General features: G+C 34.4%; 1 protein-coding gene across 1 annotated transcript in view; it reads right to left on the bottom strand.

Moving 5' to 3' along the window:
• Window positions 1-301: 301 nt before the first annotated feature.
• THSD7A (thrombospondin type 1 domain containing 7A) overlaps window positions 302-15,469 on the bottom strand; it is a 456,022-nt gene continuing 440,854 nt past the window's right edge. The window contains exons 23-28 of the mRNA XM_059074016.2: window positions 12,512-12,685; window positions 8,439-8,534; window positions 5,670-5,752; window positions 5,111-5,321; window positions 2,300-2,387; window positions 302-1,533 (exon numbers count right to left, since the gene is read on the bottom strand). Of these exons, the coding sequence (XP_058929999.1) occupies window positions 1,449-1,533; window positions 2,300-2,387; window positions 5,111-5,321; window positions 5,670-5,752; window positions 8,439-8,534; window positions 12,512-12,685 (737 nt within the window). The 3' untranslated portion in view covers window positions 302-1,448. The remainder of the gene's footprint in view (window positions 1,534-2,299; window positions 2,388-5,110; window positions 5,322-5,669; window positions 5,753-8,438; window positions 8,535-12,511; window positions 12,686-15,469) is intronic.

The following is a 15,469-nucleotide window of genomic DNA, read 5'->3' on the forward strand; positions in this document are numbered from 1 at the left end:
GTGCCACCCTTGGTCTAGATATTTAATGAAGCCCTGGACAAAATATTCTTGTCTTTTAAAAATTCTAGTTTTTGATATCATACATTAAAAAGATTCACTTCAAATTTTACTGGTGAGAAAGACAAAACAATGGATTTTGAAAGACATTCCATAGGAAACTAGGAAAACAAATCAGGGAGAAAGAAATAATCAACACACAATTTTGATTTCTTTTAGTTACAAAAATCACAAACACATTTTTTCCATCTGCTCAAAATTAAAAAGACAACCAGCTCCTTTTTTTCTTTTCTTTTTTTTTTTTAACAAAGATAACAAGTATAAAAATCTAGTCATAAACAGCCTTCAAAGTACAATTAAAAACCAACTAGAGGGATCCATCTTTTGGAGAGTTAGTGAGTTCAGGATTTAAACACTTAAATTACCGCCATGTTGTTGATTTCACAATGGCTGCGGTGATGAGGAAGCGTGTGCAGCAGATGTAATAGCTAATTCCATCCTTGTCGCCATCCCAACTGAACTTTACTCTCTTTAGGACACAAGAACTTGTAAATGTCTCCATGACACTCTGAGCACAGATGTCTTCATCCCATATGAAAAGAGGCAGTTTCTCTGGCAATACTGGTTAAGTGCCTATCATGCTGCACTAATATAGTGCAAAAATGTGCCTTCCATATAGCAAAAAAGATGCAGGCAACCAGTTTGAAAATTAGAGAAAGTAGAAACATACTGTATTAACACAAGCAAATTAGTTTTCCAGACAATAACCACTATAAAATACTGAACTTGAGGACTCTTCTAAGGTACTAGTACCTGTCCAGCATTTGTAGTTTGGAGAGAGACAAGAATTAAGTCTTATAAAAGGGTCTTTGCCTCTGAAATGCAGGTCAATGAAACTACCATCAATCACCAGGATGCTGAATTTATTCAGTGGGTTTTCTGCTCAGTTTAGAGTTTATCTTTATTCACCATTAAAATTGCTTATTAACAAGTACATAATCTGACATAATGTGTATCATCAATTGAGTATATATGTTGTTAGGTTTGACTATAGTAGTGTAGAGATCTTGGTATAAACTCTTCATGCAAAAATGTTACTATGGTTAACTGCAGACAGAGGCTTGCATCAGGCATCCTAACTGGCCAAGCCCACCACCGTATTTTAGAGATGAAAGTGAATTATCAGTTGGTAGATTTCAGAAAGATCACATAAAACTCTCAGAATGCAGCATGTATTCAACTAAATCTCCTAGAATTCTCAAGGCTGATGGTTTCTATGTAAGTGGTACTGTCTTGATATCTCCAGTGGCACTGTGATTTTCACTCTTATGATGATCTTTTAAGAAGTTACAATGTATTTTAATCCATACAGTTTGAATAGCTTTGTGGCCTCTGGATATCTACAGCAAAGATAGAAAGCTGAGACTGGTTGTTGCAGGATAAGTTATGGTTTACATGTCTGCATCTCCATCATAGGCTAAGGTTAAAGGTTTCAGTCGGTTGTTTTGCCTTCTTTGGGGTTTCTTTGGCTTTTTGCTGTAAAGGAAAAAAAAAAAAAATCATTAAAGTTGGGAGAAAGAAAATCAATATTCAATTGCAATTGTTTTATTGTTTTAAATGAAAAAACTGGAAGCAATGATAAACCTAAATTGCTTAATTGCCTACACTGCCTAAATTCAACCTTAAAATTTGATTTTCTGTTTTTTAAATTTCTGTTTTATGCTCTGAATAAACTTGAAACAGCACCCTTCAAATATTTTATTATCCTGTAAAAGATGAATTGTTTAAATGGAATTCCTCTAGTACTAACAATGGAAATAATGTTATAGTGTCATCATTTATATTTGTCCATAAACTTTTATAAATAACACAATTTATAATTAATACATGTTTTAAAAGATAGTTGAATTGGGTATAATATAATAATAATATATCTTATATTATATTATTATATATTATATTATATAATATATAATAATATAATATCTTCCTCAGAAATTCAATATAAAAATCTACAGTTCATCCTAAGTATACAAAGTAATATTTGCTTACAGAACCAAGGAGAACATACTTGAGAAGATGACCTGGGGCAGCTCTGGCTCATCTTCAGAAATTAAATGGCTCAGATTTGGTAGTTTTTAGACTATCTAAGACTAAAGCCATGCTTATTCAGAAATTCAGATGACCACTAATGTGGAATACTTATTTGAGACATTAGATTGCTGTTCCTGGTTATGGCCAGTTGAAAGTGGTTCCTCTGAAATAGAGATCCCCTTAGATTTTGAAATATTTAAACACTCACCAAGCTAGATAGATCATGGAGACAATGAAGATGAGTAACACAAACGCCCCAGCTGCTACACCGTAAACCCAGGTCTTTAGTCTCCCATCTAAGAAGAATGGATATTAGTCATTAATTTACATTAGTCTGGTATATATATGACAGTCTTTAACTACAACCAATGACCAGTCACATATGACCAAGTCCTTTCAAAACTCAAAATGAATTACTGCTTAGGCATAATTAATGATTAATGCAAAGCTGCTATAGTGAGTTAAGATAGTCCTTCATGAAAGATAAACTATCAATGAAAATTGAATTGAAAAGCAATGAAGTTGGAATTCAAGTTCAGATTTCAAGTTAACAGGTCTACATTTCTGCTGCTTCTTATCTGAATTTTCTTTTAAACCCAATATATGTGTAACGCTAATATAAACATTTTCTTCTGATTTTCATTCTCTCTTTAGAATGGCAATTGTGAGAAGAGAAGAAAAAATAATGCAATTTCAAGAAAGTCCTACAACTTTGAGGACAGGTATCTGACAGGTATCTCAATGTAAACTGTGTCATTTAAATATTTTTTCCAGATGAATTGATAGTAAATATATTTAACATTTTTGAAATTAATAATCCTTTATCTAGTTTATACTTAGAGCGTGCTTTAAAACTGATTTGACAATATCATTTGTAAAAACAGCCAAGTTTGATTACCATATAAAAGGATCTCTAAATAACTTTTTTCTACCTTTTCTATTGTATGGAATCAGGACAGGAATTTTTCTTTTTTTCCAGTTTTATGACAGGAACTTTTAAAATTTGGTTTTCTGGTCTCATTCTCTTTGAACTTCTCAGTTTTATATTCTGAATAAACTTCAAACGACTGATACTACTAATGACTTTGCCTAACTGAACTTGATCCTCACACCAACATATATTTTCTGTTGCACACATACAGCTAAACATATGATTTTAGAATTAAAATTATAGATTGGGCAAACTGACCCCACAGAGACTCTGGTTTATCCAATATTTGGAAGGCATCAGAAGCAAATTAGTATGATGAAATTTTTTTTTTTTTTTTTTTGCCTAGAGCTGGATCAATTAGGGGTTCTACTTGATGGAAATAAACGAAGTTAATATTCTAAATACATTTTTTTTCCCCTCAGTTCTAAAGATTTAAAAAATTTGAGTCTGGGTTCAAAATCGAAAGAGCTCTATTGGGTTTATTTGCCCTGAGAGAAATTCAACAAATATTTTTGGGTTTTTCATAAACCAAGAGCAAGGTCTAATTGTATGTTTTTAGAACATGTACCTTTTTAATATATTAAAATGTTCACTTTAGGAAAACTATATATTAAATGAAAAATGACAATAATAATATTCTCTCTTTAAAAATCAGTTTTTTTTTTTTTTTTTTTTTTTCGGTACGCAGGCCTCTCACTGTTGCGGCCTCTCCCGTTGCGGAGCACAGGCTCCGGACGCGCAGGCTCAGCGGCCATGGCTCACGGGCCCAGCCGCTCCGCGGCACGTGGGATCTTCCCAGACCGGGGCACGAACCCATTTCCCCTGCATCGGCAGGTGGACTCTCAACCACTGCGCTACCAAGGAAGCCCCCTAAAAATCAGTTTTGATGTGAGGTGAGGACATCTGCTTGGATTTTTGTTCAGGGTCAAGACTGCAAATGGTCATTTGCTGGTCCACTGTCCTGGACACTGAGAGGAAGAGTTTCCCATGCTTTACAGAAACAGGTCAGCTTTACAAAATAAATTTTATTTTCAGCTCGAAACCTAATCAAGGCAGGGATGATGTGGTTAAATATGAATCACCCAAATATTGAACATACTTTAAAAAAAATTCCCAATAGTGATTCACCAGTAAGGGAAAGTGTTTTGACTAAATGCATTAAAAATGGAGATGTGCTGGCTATGCAAATCACTTCCTTCCTTTCTCATGTTTCTAACGGAGTCAGGAAGTAATTTATGCCTGGCTTTGCTTGGAGATTTCCTTCGGTCATGAACTAGTCATCCCTCTAGGGTGTGAGAAAAAGTGTCATGATCTTAGTTACCATATAGCTCTTGCAGCACATTTTTAAGCACCAGCTTAGTTCTAGGGCTAAGCATATGGTTCAATCAACTGAAGAGAGAAAAGGTATAGAGTAAGGATAGCGTCTGATGAGGCTTCAAGCTTTTGTCTGTATGGGCTTCAAGTCCATTACTAGATATATTACGAGCTGTCTGTTGAATATGACAGGTGTCTGGTCAGTCTCCAAGTTTAGATTGTCCCATCTAGACAGGAAGGCTCCATTCCCTGCCCCCGTTTATCTGGTGCTAGTATAGATTCTGAGTATTTGAGTGTGCCAACCGTAAGGGCTGGTAGAAATTGGTCTGGCTGCCAAGTATCTCCTGCATTGCTGATCTTGCTATTTAAGGTTCAAATATTTAACACTCTGTGGTGAAATGGAAAATTCTTTAATGTCTTTATAGTTTAATTTGTTCGAGTTCTGAATGACAACACTTTTTTCCTAATATTTTCATTGTCAGATTTCTTGGTTCAAGGTGAAAATAATTATACTTCTAAATTTAGGACTGAAATTAAAATAAATATCAATCCTAAAATTTTTCTCAGAAGAAAGTAATTTCATTTTTCTGAATTTTCAGCATGAGTGCATTTTTCATAATAGAAAATTATAATAATATATGGCAGTATCAACATAAATGACTATACATAAAATAATTAACTCATATGAAAATGCTTGCTCATTTTTTTAATCCTTTGGCATTGGTTAAATATATAGCTAGAGAATTCTACATCGACACTGTCTAGTCACTTCACCTGGCCCAAATGGCTGTAGAAACCAGGTCCTTCCCCGTCCTGCTGGGTTACTGGAGGGTTGGGTTGGATGTACTGCCCGACTGGTTTTCACATCTCCTCTTTTGTCCTCCACAGTGGGTATCGCCACCACGGGGATAAGTGTGCATTGCTCAAGTGTACCATTGGAAGACATGACTTCAGTGTACCCTTCTTCACAACTGCATATCCTTGTCTGCAGGAGAACAAGACTTATGCTGTACATGCAAGGTGATCTTTGTAAGCATAACAGACCTGACTTGAAGAGCAGGCTTTAAAGAAATATTGTTCTGGGAATTTACTTCACGTAATTTCTGTCATAACTACGTAAAAAAGAACACACTTTTTGTCCCTTTACAAACTTATTCTAACAGTAGAAGCAAGTGCATTCAGGATTGTTTATAGTGATAAAAGGAGAGGTCCCAAAATAGAATTTTGATGCCTCAAGACATGCTTTTTTGGGGTGGGGGAATGGACTGTACCAGAGGCAGTGGGGTGACAAATGATGAAGCTGGCTTGCCTACTCTAATGAATTCACACATACCTCGCTACAGTACGAGTGGGGTTGACTACACGGTGGATTACAAGACCTGTCAGCATCAGGCTGGCGCACCACCAAGCAGCCCCCTGCAGAACAGAAAATCATATTTTGACAAGTAGCATCTCTTGCAATGATTAAAAATACATCATTGTTGTAGACTTGTCTTTGAATCCTGAACCACCTTGGGAATCCCACAGCCTTTTCTGAGGGCAGCTGACTGAAATATTTGGTTGACCTTGACCACTTTATTTAGGATCTTGAGGCTCTTCTTATTCAAAGGAGACAGCATAGTAGCTGTCACTCAGCAGGTGCTCAGTAAGCACCTGTTGAATGGATGATTTTATAGTTGCTACTTTGAAAACACTAATTGCCTGCAAGCTATTTATCACAGTTTCTGAGACCAAGTCCAGCACGAAAAAGCAGATTTAATATTTTTTTAAAATTCTTTCTTGGTTATTCAAATAAATAGTGTTTCCATGTTAGATGTCCCTTTAATTCATGTAACTATCTTGTATATGTATTTTTATAATACATATTTCTTTTTGAGAAAATCACTAATTCAGGTGTGCTGAAGTTGTTATAATGAAGTCTCAAGACAAGAATAGATGTCATAAAGAAACACTATTGGTGGCATGGAAAGAACTGATACTTTCAAACCATACTTGTTCAACTTAGAATTTTAGCAAAGCAAAATTTTTCCTTTATTTGTGGAATTGATGATCCTCTGGAATCTAATCAAAGGTGCCTATTAATTCCTTGCCTTATCTCTCTATATCGTAAACAAAATATTCACAGAAAAATTGTTATGGAAAAGCAGTTAGTCATTGCAAGGCAGTTGCAGTTACATGGCCATATTGAAGTTATCATCATTAAACATATGAAGACAAAGTAAAACAGCATCTTGAGTTTCTTATAAGGACAACTATTCATAAAATTAAAGCAATCAATCAAGGTAGATAATATACTTTACATGCTTGTCTATTTCTCATAAAGAATCTCATCTCTCCTAAAAGATGGAAGAAGAATGCATACAGAGTTTATCACAAATAAATCATTTATACATTTTTGGGGGGGGCTATAAAACAGCATTAGAAGGGAATAAATACATGGGATACTTTACTTATATGGAAAAGAAATTGAAAATATGATTTCTACAGGTAAGTAAGTCTTTTAAAATTTGACTTACCTTTGCATTGGGGAATAGCCCCAATTTCAGTGTGAAAAGAGCTTTTAACACGTACAAGAAAAGGCAGACAACTATTATTTGCATCCACATTTGGGGAAAAAAAAACACTGAAAACTAATAGGATTCTCTGGGAAAGCTGTAAAATACCCTCTGAATAGTTTAAAGAAGAATGTAGACATTTTCAACATCTGAGTTGAGTGGACCACCTGTATAATGCTTTTGGGTTCAGAAAGCCTGTGCTTCTCTTCCTAGAACTGTGTCTCCCCCTGTTGCCTCTGAGAGTGGTGTGCTTGGAACAGATTTTTCTTCCAGAAAATAACAGTATGAGAGAGCAAAGCGTTTCTTGGTAGGTGTCTTTTCTTTGTTATAGATGTATCCACTGGGAGTTGCTATTATCAAGTGTTTCTTAACACAGATTTCTCAAGTATAAAATCTTATCTTCACAAGAATACAATCTGACATCCTGCTCTAGCTTTCATAAGGAGGAAATGAGTAATTAGGTTTCAATAAATCCAGGTAATTTAAAATACAATATAAAAATTAATGCTTTCCAAAGAGCATATCAACCCCCACTCCTGTCATCTTACTGTAGCTATTACAGTTAAATTTATAAATGGACATTACTCAGAGGCAACAAAATGCACATTACTTTTTCTCCCTGCCAGAGGGTCAAAACAATGGCAGCAAGTCAGCAGGTCCCCCTGAACAGTTAACTGTCAATACTCAGGCTGCTGCTCTTCTATGCAGATTCCTGTAGATTAGATCTCTACAAATACATTGTTTAAGAAGAGACATTAGATCTTTGGGTCCATGGGCTTGAGGCTGAGGTTCTGTTCTGACCCTGGTTTCTTTGTAGAAAATTTGCAGGGTGGTTCACTCCATCTCTGGAGCCAATTTTCTTCCCTCTTCAAAGGGTCTTTGGGATCCCTTGCATTTACTGGACTCAGATAAGGAAACTTCAGTAACTGTAGATTAGAGTAGCTCTTGGGGGAATATTGGGGTCAAAGGAAATTCAAAAAAAGTTTTCATTTGGATTTCTTCTTTCAATGTACAATGATTTTTGACTTGGGACAGTGTAGGCAGATTGGCTACTCATATGCTCTGGGCTTGAGTTTTACCAATAGATCTTCTATAAATCATAGATTTCTGAATTTAAGTAAAATATTTGGATTTGTGTAATCATATTCTCATGGCAATAGTTTTGGACTGCATGTATATTGCCTTTAAGGCACAGAAACAGAGTCAACAAAATATTGACTTTCTTAGCATGTAAGAAGTAAGTTATTAATATATAAGATTTATAGGAAAAACAATCTGAGATTTACTTATCATTTATTAGAATTAGACAGTATTTTAATTAAATTATAGCAGCAATGTCTAAAATGGCTGGGTGGGGGAGAATTTAATTGAAACATTAAACAGTAAAATAATTTGTCATTGGTCATCAGGTGCATAGCTCTGGTGTCCTGAACCCAACCACATGTGGAATACTGAAAGAATATCTTCGTTTTCTTAATTATTTTCTTTAACCAATTACATGCGTGTTACAGGAAGACTTTCAAAGAACAAAGAAATGGGAGGTTTACCTGTTACATTTATACCATCTGATCTTTGACACCAGACTGTTCGGGAAGAGCCCTTCCAAGCACTAGCCATCCATTTATACTCGTAACACTGTCCATCTGCAGGAACATAATAAACATTAACAGAGGCATTCTGTAGGCCAGCGGAACAGTCATGGAGATAGGGTATTAATAAAATATTTATAAACAGTTGGAAAGGGATGAGAAGTCCATCCTGAATGATTCAAATGTCAAGTTATTATCTGGAAGTTGCCGTATAAATGTTACAAAATTCCAGATACATACCTAAATTCCAACTAATTTTCCACGTCTGCTGTCATACTATCTAATGTGAACCTGGATTTTCAATTTAATTTTGTTAATTTGAAGTATTATAAAATATCCAACATACAGACAAGGACAGAGAATAATTTTTAAAATATTCAGTTACCCATCATTCAATTTTAACTAATATTACCATTTAGTCATATTTGCTTTAGTTTTTTTTTGCTTGTTGATGAGTAAAAAAAAGTAACAAACTTGATGTTCTATTATATTGCTTCCTGATCTGATCCTCCCTCCTTGTTTCTCCAGCAATACCCAGTCTTCTGAAGTAGATACATGCATTTCTGTGATGTTTTAAATTCTTTTAATATAAATAGAATGTAAGTATAAATATATACAACCTATAAATGATTTATAGAATTATTTTTAGGTTTTTTTTTTTTTTTTTTTTTTTTGGTCTGTGTTGTGTCTTCGTTGCTGCGTGTGGGCTTTCTCTAGTTGTGGTAAACAGGGGCTACTCTTCGTTGCAGTGCACGGGCTTGTTGCAGAGCACAGGCTCTAGGCACGCGGGCTTCAGCAGTTGCAGAGCGTGGGCTCAGTAGTTGTGGCGCACGGGCTTAGTGCTCTGCAGCATGTGGGATCTTCCCGAACCAGGGGTTGAACAATTGACAGGAGGATTCTTAACCACCATGCCACCAGGGAAGTCCTTTAGGCAGTCTTAAAATTTAAAAAGTATCATACTGATACATATGATACATACATCTTTTTGAAACTTAATAGTCAATGTTATATATAACATAAAATGTTATAAATGAAATATTTCTATATGATTTTTTTAATGCAGACATAGTCAATTTATTTTAACTGCTACATAGAATTCCATGGTACTATCTACTACAATTTATTTAGCTATTTCCTCTATGGGTGGACTTTTAGGTTGTTTTCAACTTATGCTATTATAACAGTGCCTCAGTGGTCAATCTTGTGCAAGCCTCCTGGTGCTTCTTCAAGGTAAATATTTAGAAGGGAAATTTCTGGGTATCACTGTAGGGATAGCTGAAAGTTTACTAAATACAGCTCATTCTTTTCTTTAAAAGGTGACAGTTTATATACCCACCAGCCCTGAATAAGAGTTACTATTACTCTAAACCCTCACAAACATTTATAAATTCCAGATTTAAATTTCTTATCAGTCTTGTGGGTATGGAAAGCTATCTTGTCATTTTAAACTTGTAGTTGATTACCAAAGCTATTAAACAGTGAGAAAAATGTTTTGGGGCATTTAGTTTTCCTCTTGTGAATTGCTTGTATATCTTTTGGCTCCCCCACCCCTTTTTTCCTACTGAAATCTATGCCTTTTCATATTGCGTTGTGGGAATTTTTTATTCTAGAATAACAATTCTCAAATTATGGTCCAGGGACCAGGGAAGACTTTGACATTCTTTCAGAGTACGTGTGTGAGGATTTTCCCCTTTAACTACACACTTGGGTAAGTAAGGCTGGATTTTCTTCATATACATAAACTAAACTAAGATGGCAATAGACTGAATGCAGAAGCAGAGAAGAGAAGCCAGCTGTCTTCTGTTAAGCCAGATGTTAAGCCAGAGATTTGAAAAAGTGTAAAACGAGACCCTGCCTGTAATTAAAGTTATTTTCTTTTTGTTTTGGAAAATAGTTATTTTTCAGGAAATATTTATGGTAACAAATTGATTTATGATTGTTTCAAATAAATTATCAAATAGTTTAAAACATCAGTTGTCATTTTTTAATATGAAAAATTTTGATATATATAACTCACAGAGAAAAGCAGTTTGGGGTATTCAGCAATTTTACAAGTATGAAATTGTCTTGGAATGCTGAAAAGATTTAGGATAGTTGTTCTAGACACTAATTCCTTAAAATTGACTTCACAAATATCTTTTCTAAGTCTGTGGCTTGTCCGGTAACTTTGTTTATGATCTATTTTACAGTGTAGAAGATTCAAATTTTGATTTAAAAGAATTTTTTTTCATTTTTGTTTGTGATTTTGGTGTTATATTGGGGAGATTTTCGTCATCTGTTTTTTCTACCCAACTTTGTTTTATTTCTTAAGATTTCACAATAAATGGGAGTTGTCTGTTTCTTTAAATTTTAGTAAAACTCATTATTAAAGCCATTTAGGTTTTAGTGTGTGCATGTGTGAGAATATTTGATAGACTTGTGTTTTTAATAGTTGCAGAATCTATGGTTTAGTTTCTCTATTACTCTTCATAAATAACATTCTAAATTGTTGTCAAGTTTTTACATTTATTAGCAAAATTTATTCATAGAATTATATTTTTAAACACTATTTTATTAATAGTAGTAATTTTTGTCCTTTTTTTTTTTCTTCATTGATTTTGCATGAGGTGGTCTATTTTGTTAGTTTGGTTAAAAAAAACAAGCTATAGGTTTTGTTTATTATCTTGTTTATTTGTTTTCTATCTCATTGAATTTGTATTTATCAGTACTGTATACGCTCTATTTCCCTTTTTTAAAAAAATTGGGTTGAAAGTCTAGCTCTTATTAAACTTTTCTCCCTCCTATATAAGAATGTAAAGCTTCAAATTACCTTCTAAGTACTTCTGTGCTGCATCCTGCATAACATTTGATATGTAATGCTCTAGAAATGTAGCTTTCAGTTTTCACTTCTGTGTGGGCATGGGGAGAATTTCTTTGCAATTGTTACTGATTCCTAATTTTACTTCATTGTCATTTCAGGGTAAACAATTCTTTTTCTTTTCTTGGGAATTATTTCATTCATTGTAACCTCTGACCTTTCTCTCCTTTACCAACCCAGGAATATGAAATGTTTTATCTGGTTGGTAAATTTGAGAAGACTTAACTAAGAAGGTGGATAATTCTATAATTCTTGGGTTAAGGCATGTAGCTCAATTGGCTTTCATTTTAAGCATTGTTCTCCAACATTCTAAGCTTTCTTCAACTTTTCAGTAATATAGATGTTATTTTGGCTCGTATTTGCTAATATATGTCATACTCAATTGCTTCAGAACACAAGCAGGAATGAGAGGGTTGTTTCTTGAGCAAGACATTCTCCACTAGATAACAATTCTTTGTTTTTTTCATTTAGATTGCTTCTGTGTTCCCAAACTAGAACATTTTAATGCTCTGTGGTTCTTGTGAATGTCATCTATTGTTTATATTGGGTGCATGGCTCTATGTGTATGTACATATATACACACAGACATATAAAGATGTATTTTTATATATGCTGTATGTCAAATTCAGACTAATCCTTACCAATACTTAGATTTATCAATTTCCAAGAATATAGTAAAATATCTCATTTTGTGTTGCTTTGTAATTTTTCTTTCTTTCGGGCTCAGTGGCCATGGCTCACGGGCCCAGCTGCTCCGCAGCATGTGGGATCTTCCCGGACCGGGACATGAACCCGCGTCCCCTTCATTGGCAGGCGGACGCTCAACCACTGCGCCACCAGGGAAGCCCTCTTTCTTTCTTTTGATTTAAATAAATTGAGGATATTCTTAGATTCACACATCATCAGGGTTGCTACAGGTGTACAAATAACTTGCTCCTAATTATCTCAGCCTTCTTTAGCTCATAAAACTTGGAAATATTTTTACAATATTTCATTTATGAAGGGTGGCAAGACTTATTCTCTAAATATTTAGAATTCGGAATCATACCCTTAATTCTCAACTTTAAGTGATATCTTAGCAAATTTGCCTATTTAACAGAACATTTTATATCTTATACTTTTGCTTATCAACACAAAACTAAAATAAATAGATTTTATGAATGGTAGCACTCACCATCACATGATTTTGTTTCTAACATCTGCTCTGGGCACAGATATTGATTCTCTAGCTCTTGTATAATCACCGCTCTGGAACGGACCTGTATTCCACCAAAACCTAGGTCCTCACCATTCACACAGGTCAGCTGACACAGGCTCCAGGAAGACCACTCCTTCAAATAACAGTCACCTGCAAAACACAGGTTTGTAGTTTATACCCATACCCGTAAAGAATAGCCAGCCAGATAATCATTTTATGTTTAACCCTACTGAGCAATGTTTTTAGGTATGCCAGTCATTCATGATATTTGTAAGATTTGTATAAGTATTTAATATTTGCAAGTTTGTATGTGGTTTTGTAAGTTTGTATTAATAGTGTTATTTTCTGAGTGGATGTTACTGAGTATAGCATATGTGTTGCTTAATGATATCAAAGATAAACTATGATTTGAAGGAGCTTGTCCATCATGATTTCCCTTCTCTTAAGTGACAACAATACTTGATTAAAACCTGCTACTATCACTCTTGTCATTAACATCATAAAGGGGTTTATTAAGCACTTGGTACTATTAAAAGAAATTGGAAATATACATAGGATTTGTCTTCTACGTGTTCAGAATTTCAAAGAGCTTTAAGTCCAAGGCTGAGAAAGCTGGTATTTATGCTTGGTTTCTGTTTCTTCCCAAAGTTGTGGAGGTGAGACAGCTAACCAAGCAGCTGCAGTAGTGGCAAAAATGCACACAATTTCCTCTGATCTACATCTTCAGTCAACTTCCTCCCTTTTTTTCAATTATTTATTGAAGAGTAATATATACATGCAAAATGATGACACATCATAAATGCACAGATAGCTGAATTTTCACAGTCTGATTAAATGCCCATGTAACCAACCTCCAAATCAAGCAACAGAGCATTCTCAGAATCTCAGAAACCCTCCTCATGCTATACATGGAATAGAACCATATGTACTTTTTTAATGTCTGGTTTCTTTCACTCATTTATGTTTTGAGAACCATCACATATTTATGTTGCTCTAACTTGCTCATTTTTCCTGCTGTGCTTTATTTATAAACATACCACTATTTACATTTCGATTCTACTATCGATGGGCATGTGGAGAGTTGTAAATTTTTCCTATTATGAATACTGCTGCTGTGAACATTTTAGTATGAGTCTTTTGGTGAACTTACATATGCATTTCTTTTGGGTATATAACTAGAAAATAGTTACAGTTATAGAGGAATTGTTGGGCCATAGTATATCATGTGTTCATCTTCAACCATTTTCAGAACAGGGAAGATTTAATGAAATACACCTTTCTCGTATACTCATTCATTCTTCAGGACTGACTGCTTGGTGATACTGTTCAGAGGATGCAGTACATTTTGATAAACACAAATCCATAAGGGATTCTTATCACTTTAATTATTCCAGCCATATTGCATGAATAATTTATATTGCCTTATATTATACTGACGATATCTAATGTTGGCACAAAATTACCTGGAGATCTGATTAATGAAGAAACTTCTTGTGCCAGGATTAAGAAATCCTGGAAAGACATGAATTACTGACTAGCAGATACATGTATAATACTAAAGTGGAGTGATCTTTGTACACCTTTACTATAGTGTGTCATTATTACTCTGTCTAATGTCATCCTAAAATGAAGAAAATTCTAATAAATTTTGGAAGTGCTAAGAAAAAAACTAAGAAGAATTTTTAAGTAGTCAAAGAAAGTTTTATGAATATTTATATCCCCTAGGAAATGCTACTTTGGCTTACTCAGTTTTTAATTATGCAAGAGAAACTATTAAAAATAAGATAGAGAAACTCCTGTCAATATGAATGTAGTGTAACTTCACCTCAGTGACTGCAAACAACGTGGAAGTAAAATATACCTTTTTACTAACAGGCTTTATCTCTGTGCTTATATCACTTCACATAGTGTATTTTGACACAAAACTCAATAAATCTTTTAATGGTAGTCTGGGGATTATATAATTATCACTCCAGAATAATCCACATCAAGCTTCAAAGATTTAATAACAGCAAATAAGTGTGAGGCATTGACTTGTACCAAATATATTTTTATATTTTGACCATATAAAACATTGTAATAATAAAACTACACTCTGCCTGCCAAAGACATTAAGTATCTGAAATGCATTTCCTACTTCAGTATTCTACTCTTTAAAGCTTATTAGCTCACATGCTGCTAGCTTTCAAAAGCCATCATTGGAGAAAACTAGCAAGAGAGGAATGGAAATGAATAGACTGTACTTTACAAGAGAAGACCAGCCTCCTCCTGGATTTGTAATTGCTTTAATTAAAATGGTGAATTGCCCTGTTCTATGCTACTATGGGATCTTGCAGTTTTTCTTCACATCGTTTACCACAGATTTCTTTTTTTTAAATTTTATTTTATATTGGAGTATAGTTGATAAACAATGATGTGTTCGTTATAGGAATACAGCAAAGTGATTCACTTGTACCCATACAAGTATCCATTCTTTTGCAAATTCTTTTCTCATTTAGGTTATTACAGAATATTGAGCCAAGTTCCCTATGCTATACAGTAGGTCCTTGCTGGTTATCTATAGTAGTGTGTACATGTCACTCCCAAACTCCCAATCTATCCCTCCCTGCCTTTCTCCCTGGTAACCATAAGTTTATTCTCTAAGTCTGTGAGTGTTTCTGGTTTGTAAATAAGTTCATTATTATCATTTTTTTTAGATTCTGCATATAAGTGATATCATATGATATTTCTCTTTCTCTGTCTGACTTAATTCACTTAGTATGATCATCTCTAGGTCCATCCATGTTGCTGCAAATGGCATTATTTCATTCTTTTTAATGGCTGAGTAATGTTCCATTGTATATATGTACCACATCTTCTTTATCTGTTCCTCTGTCAATGGACATTTAGTTTGCTTCCATGTCTTGGCTGTTGTCAACAGTGCTGCAATGAACA

This window comes from Kogia breviceps, chromosome 9 (assembly GCF_026419965.1).
Source record: "Kogia breviceps isolate mKogBre1 chromosome 9, mKogBre1 haplotype 1, whole genome shotgun sequence".
Lineage (NCBI taxonomy): Eukaryota > Metazoa > Chordata > Mammalia > Artiodactyla > Physeteridae > Kogia > Kogia breviceps.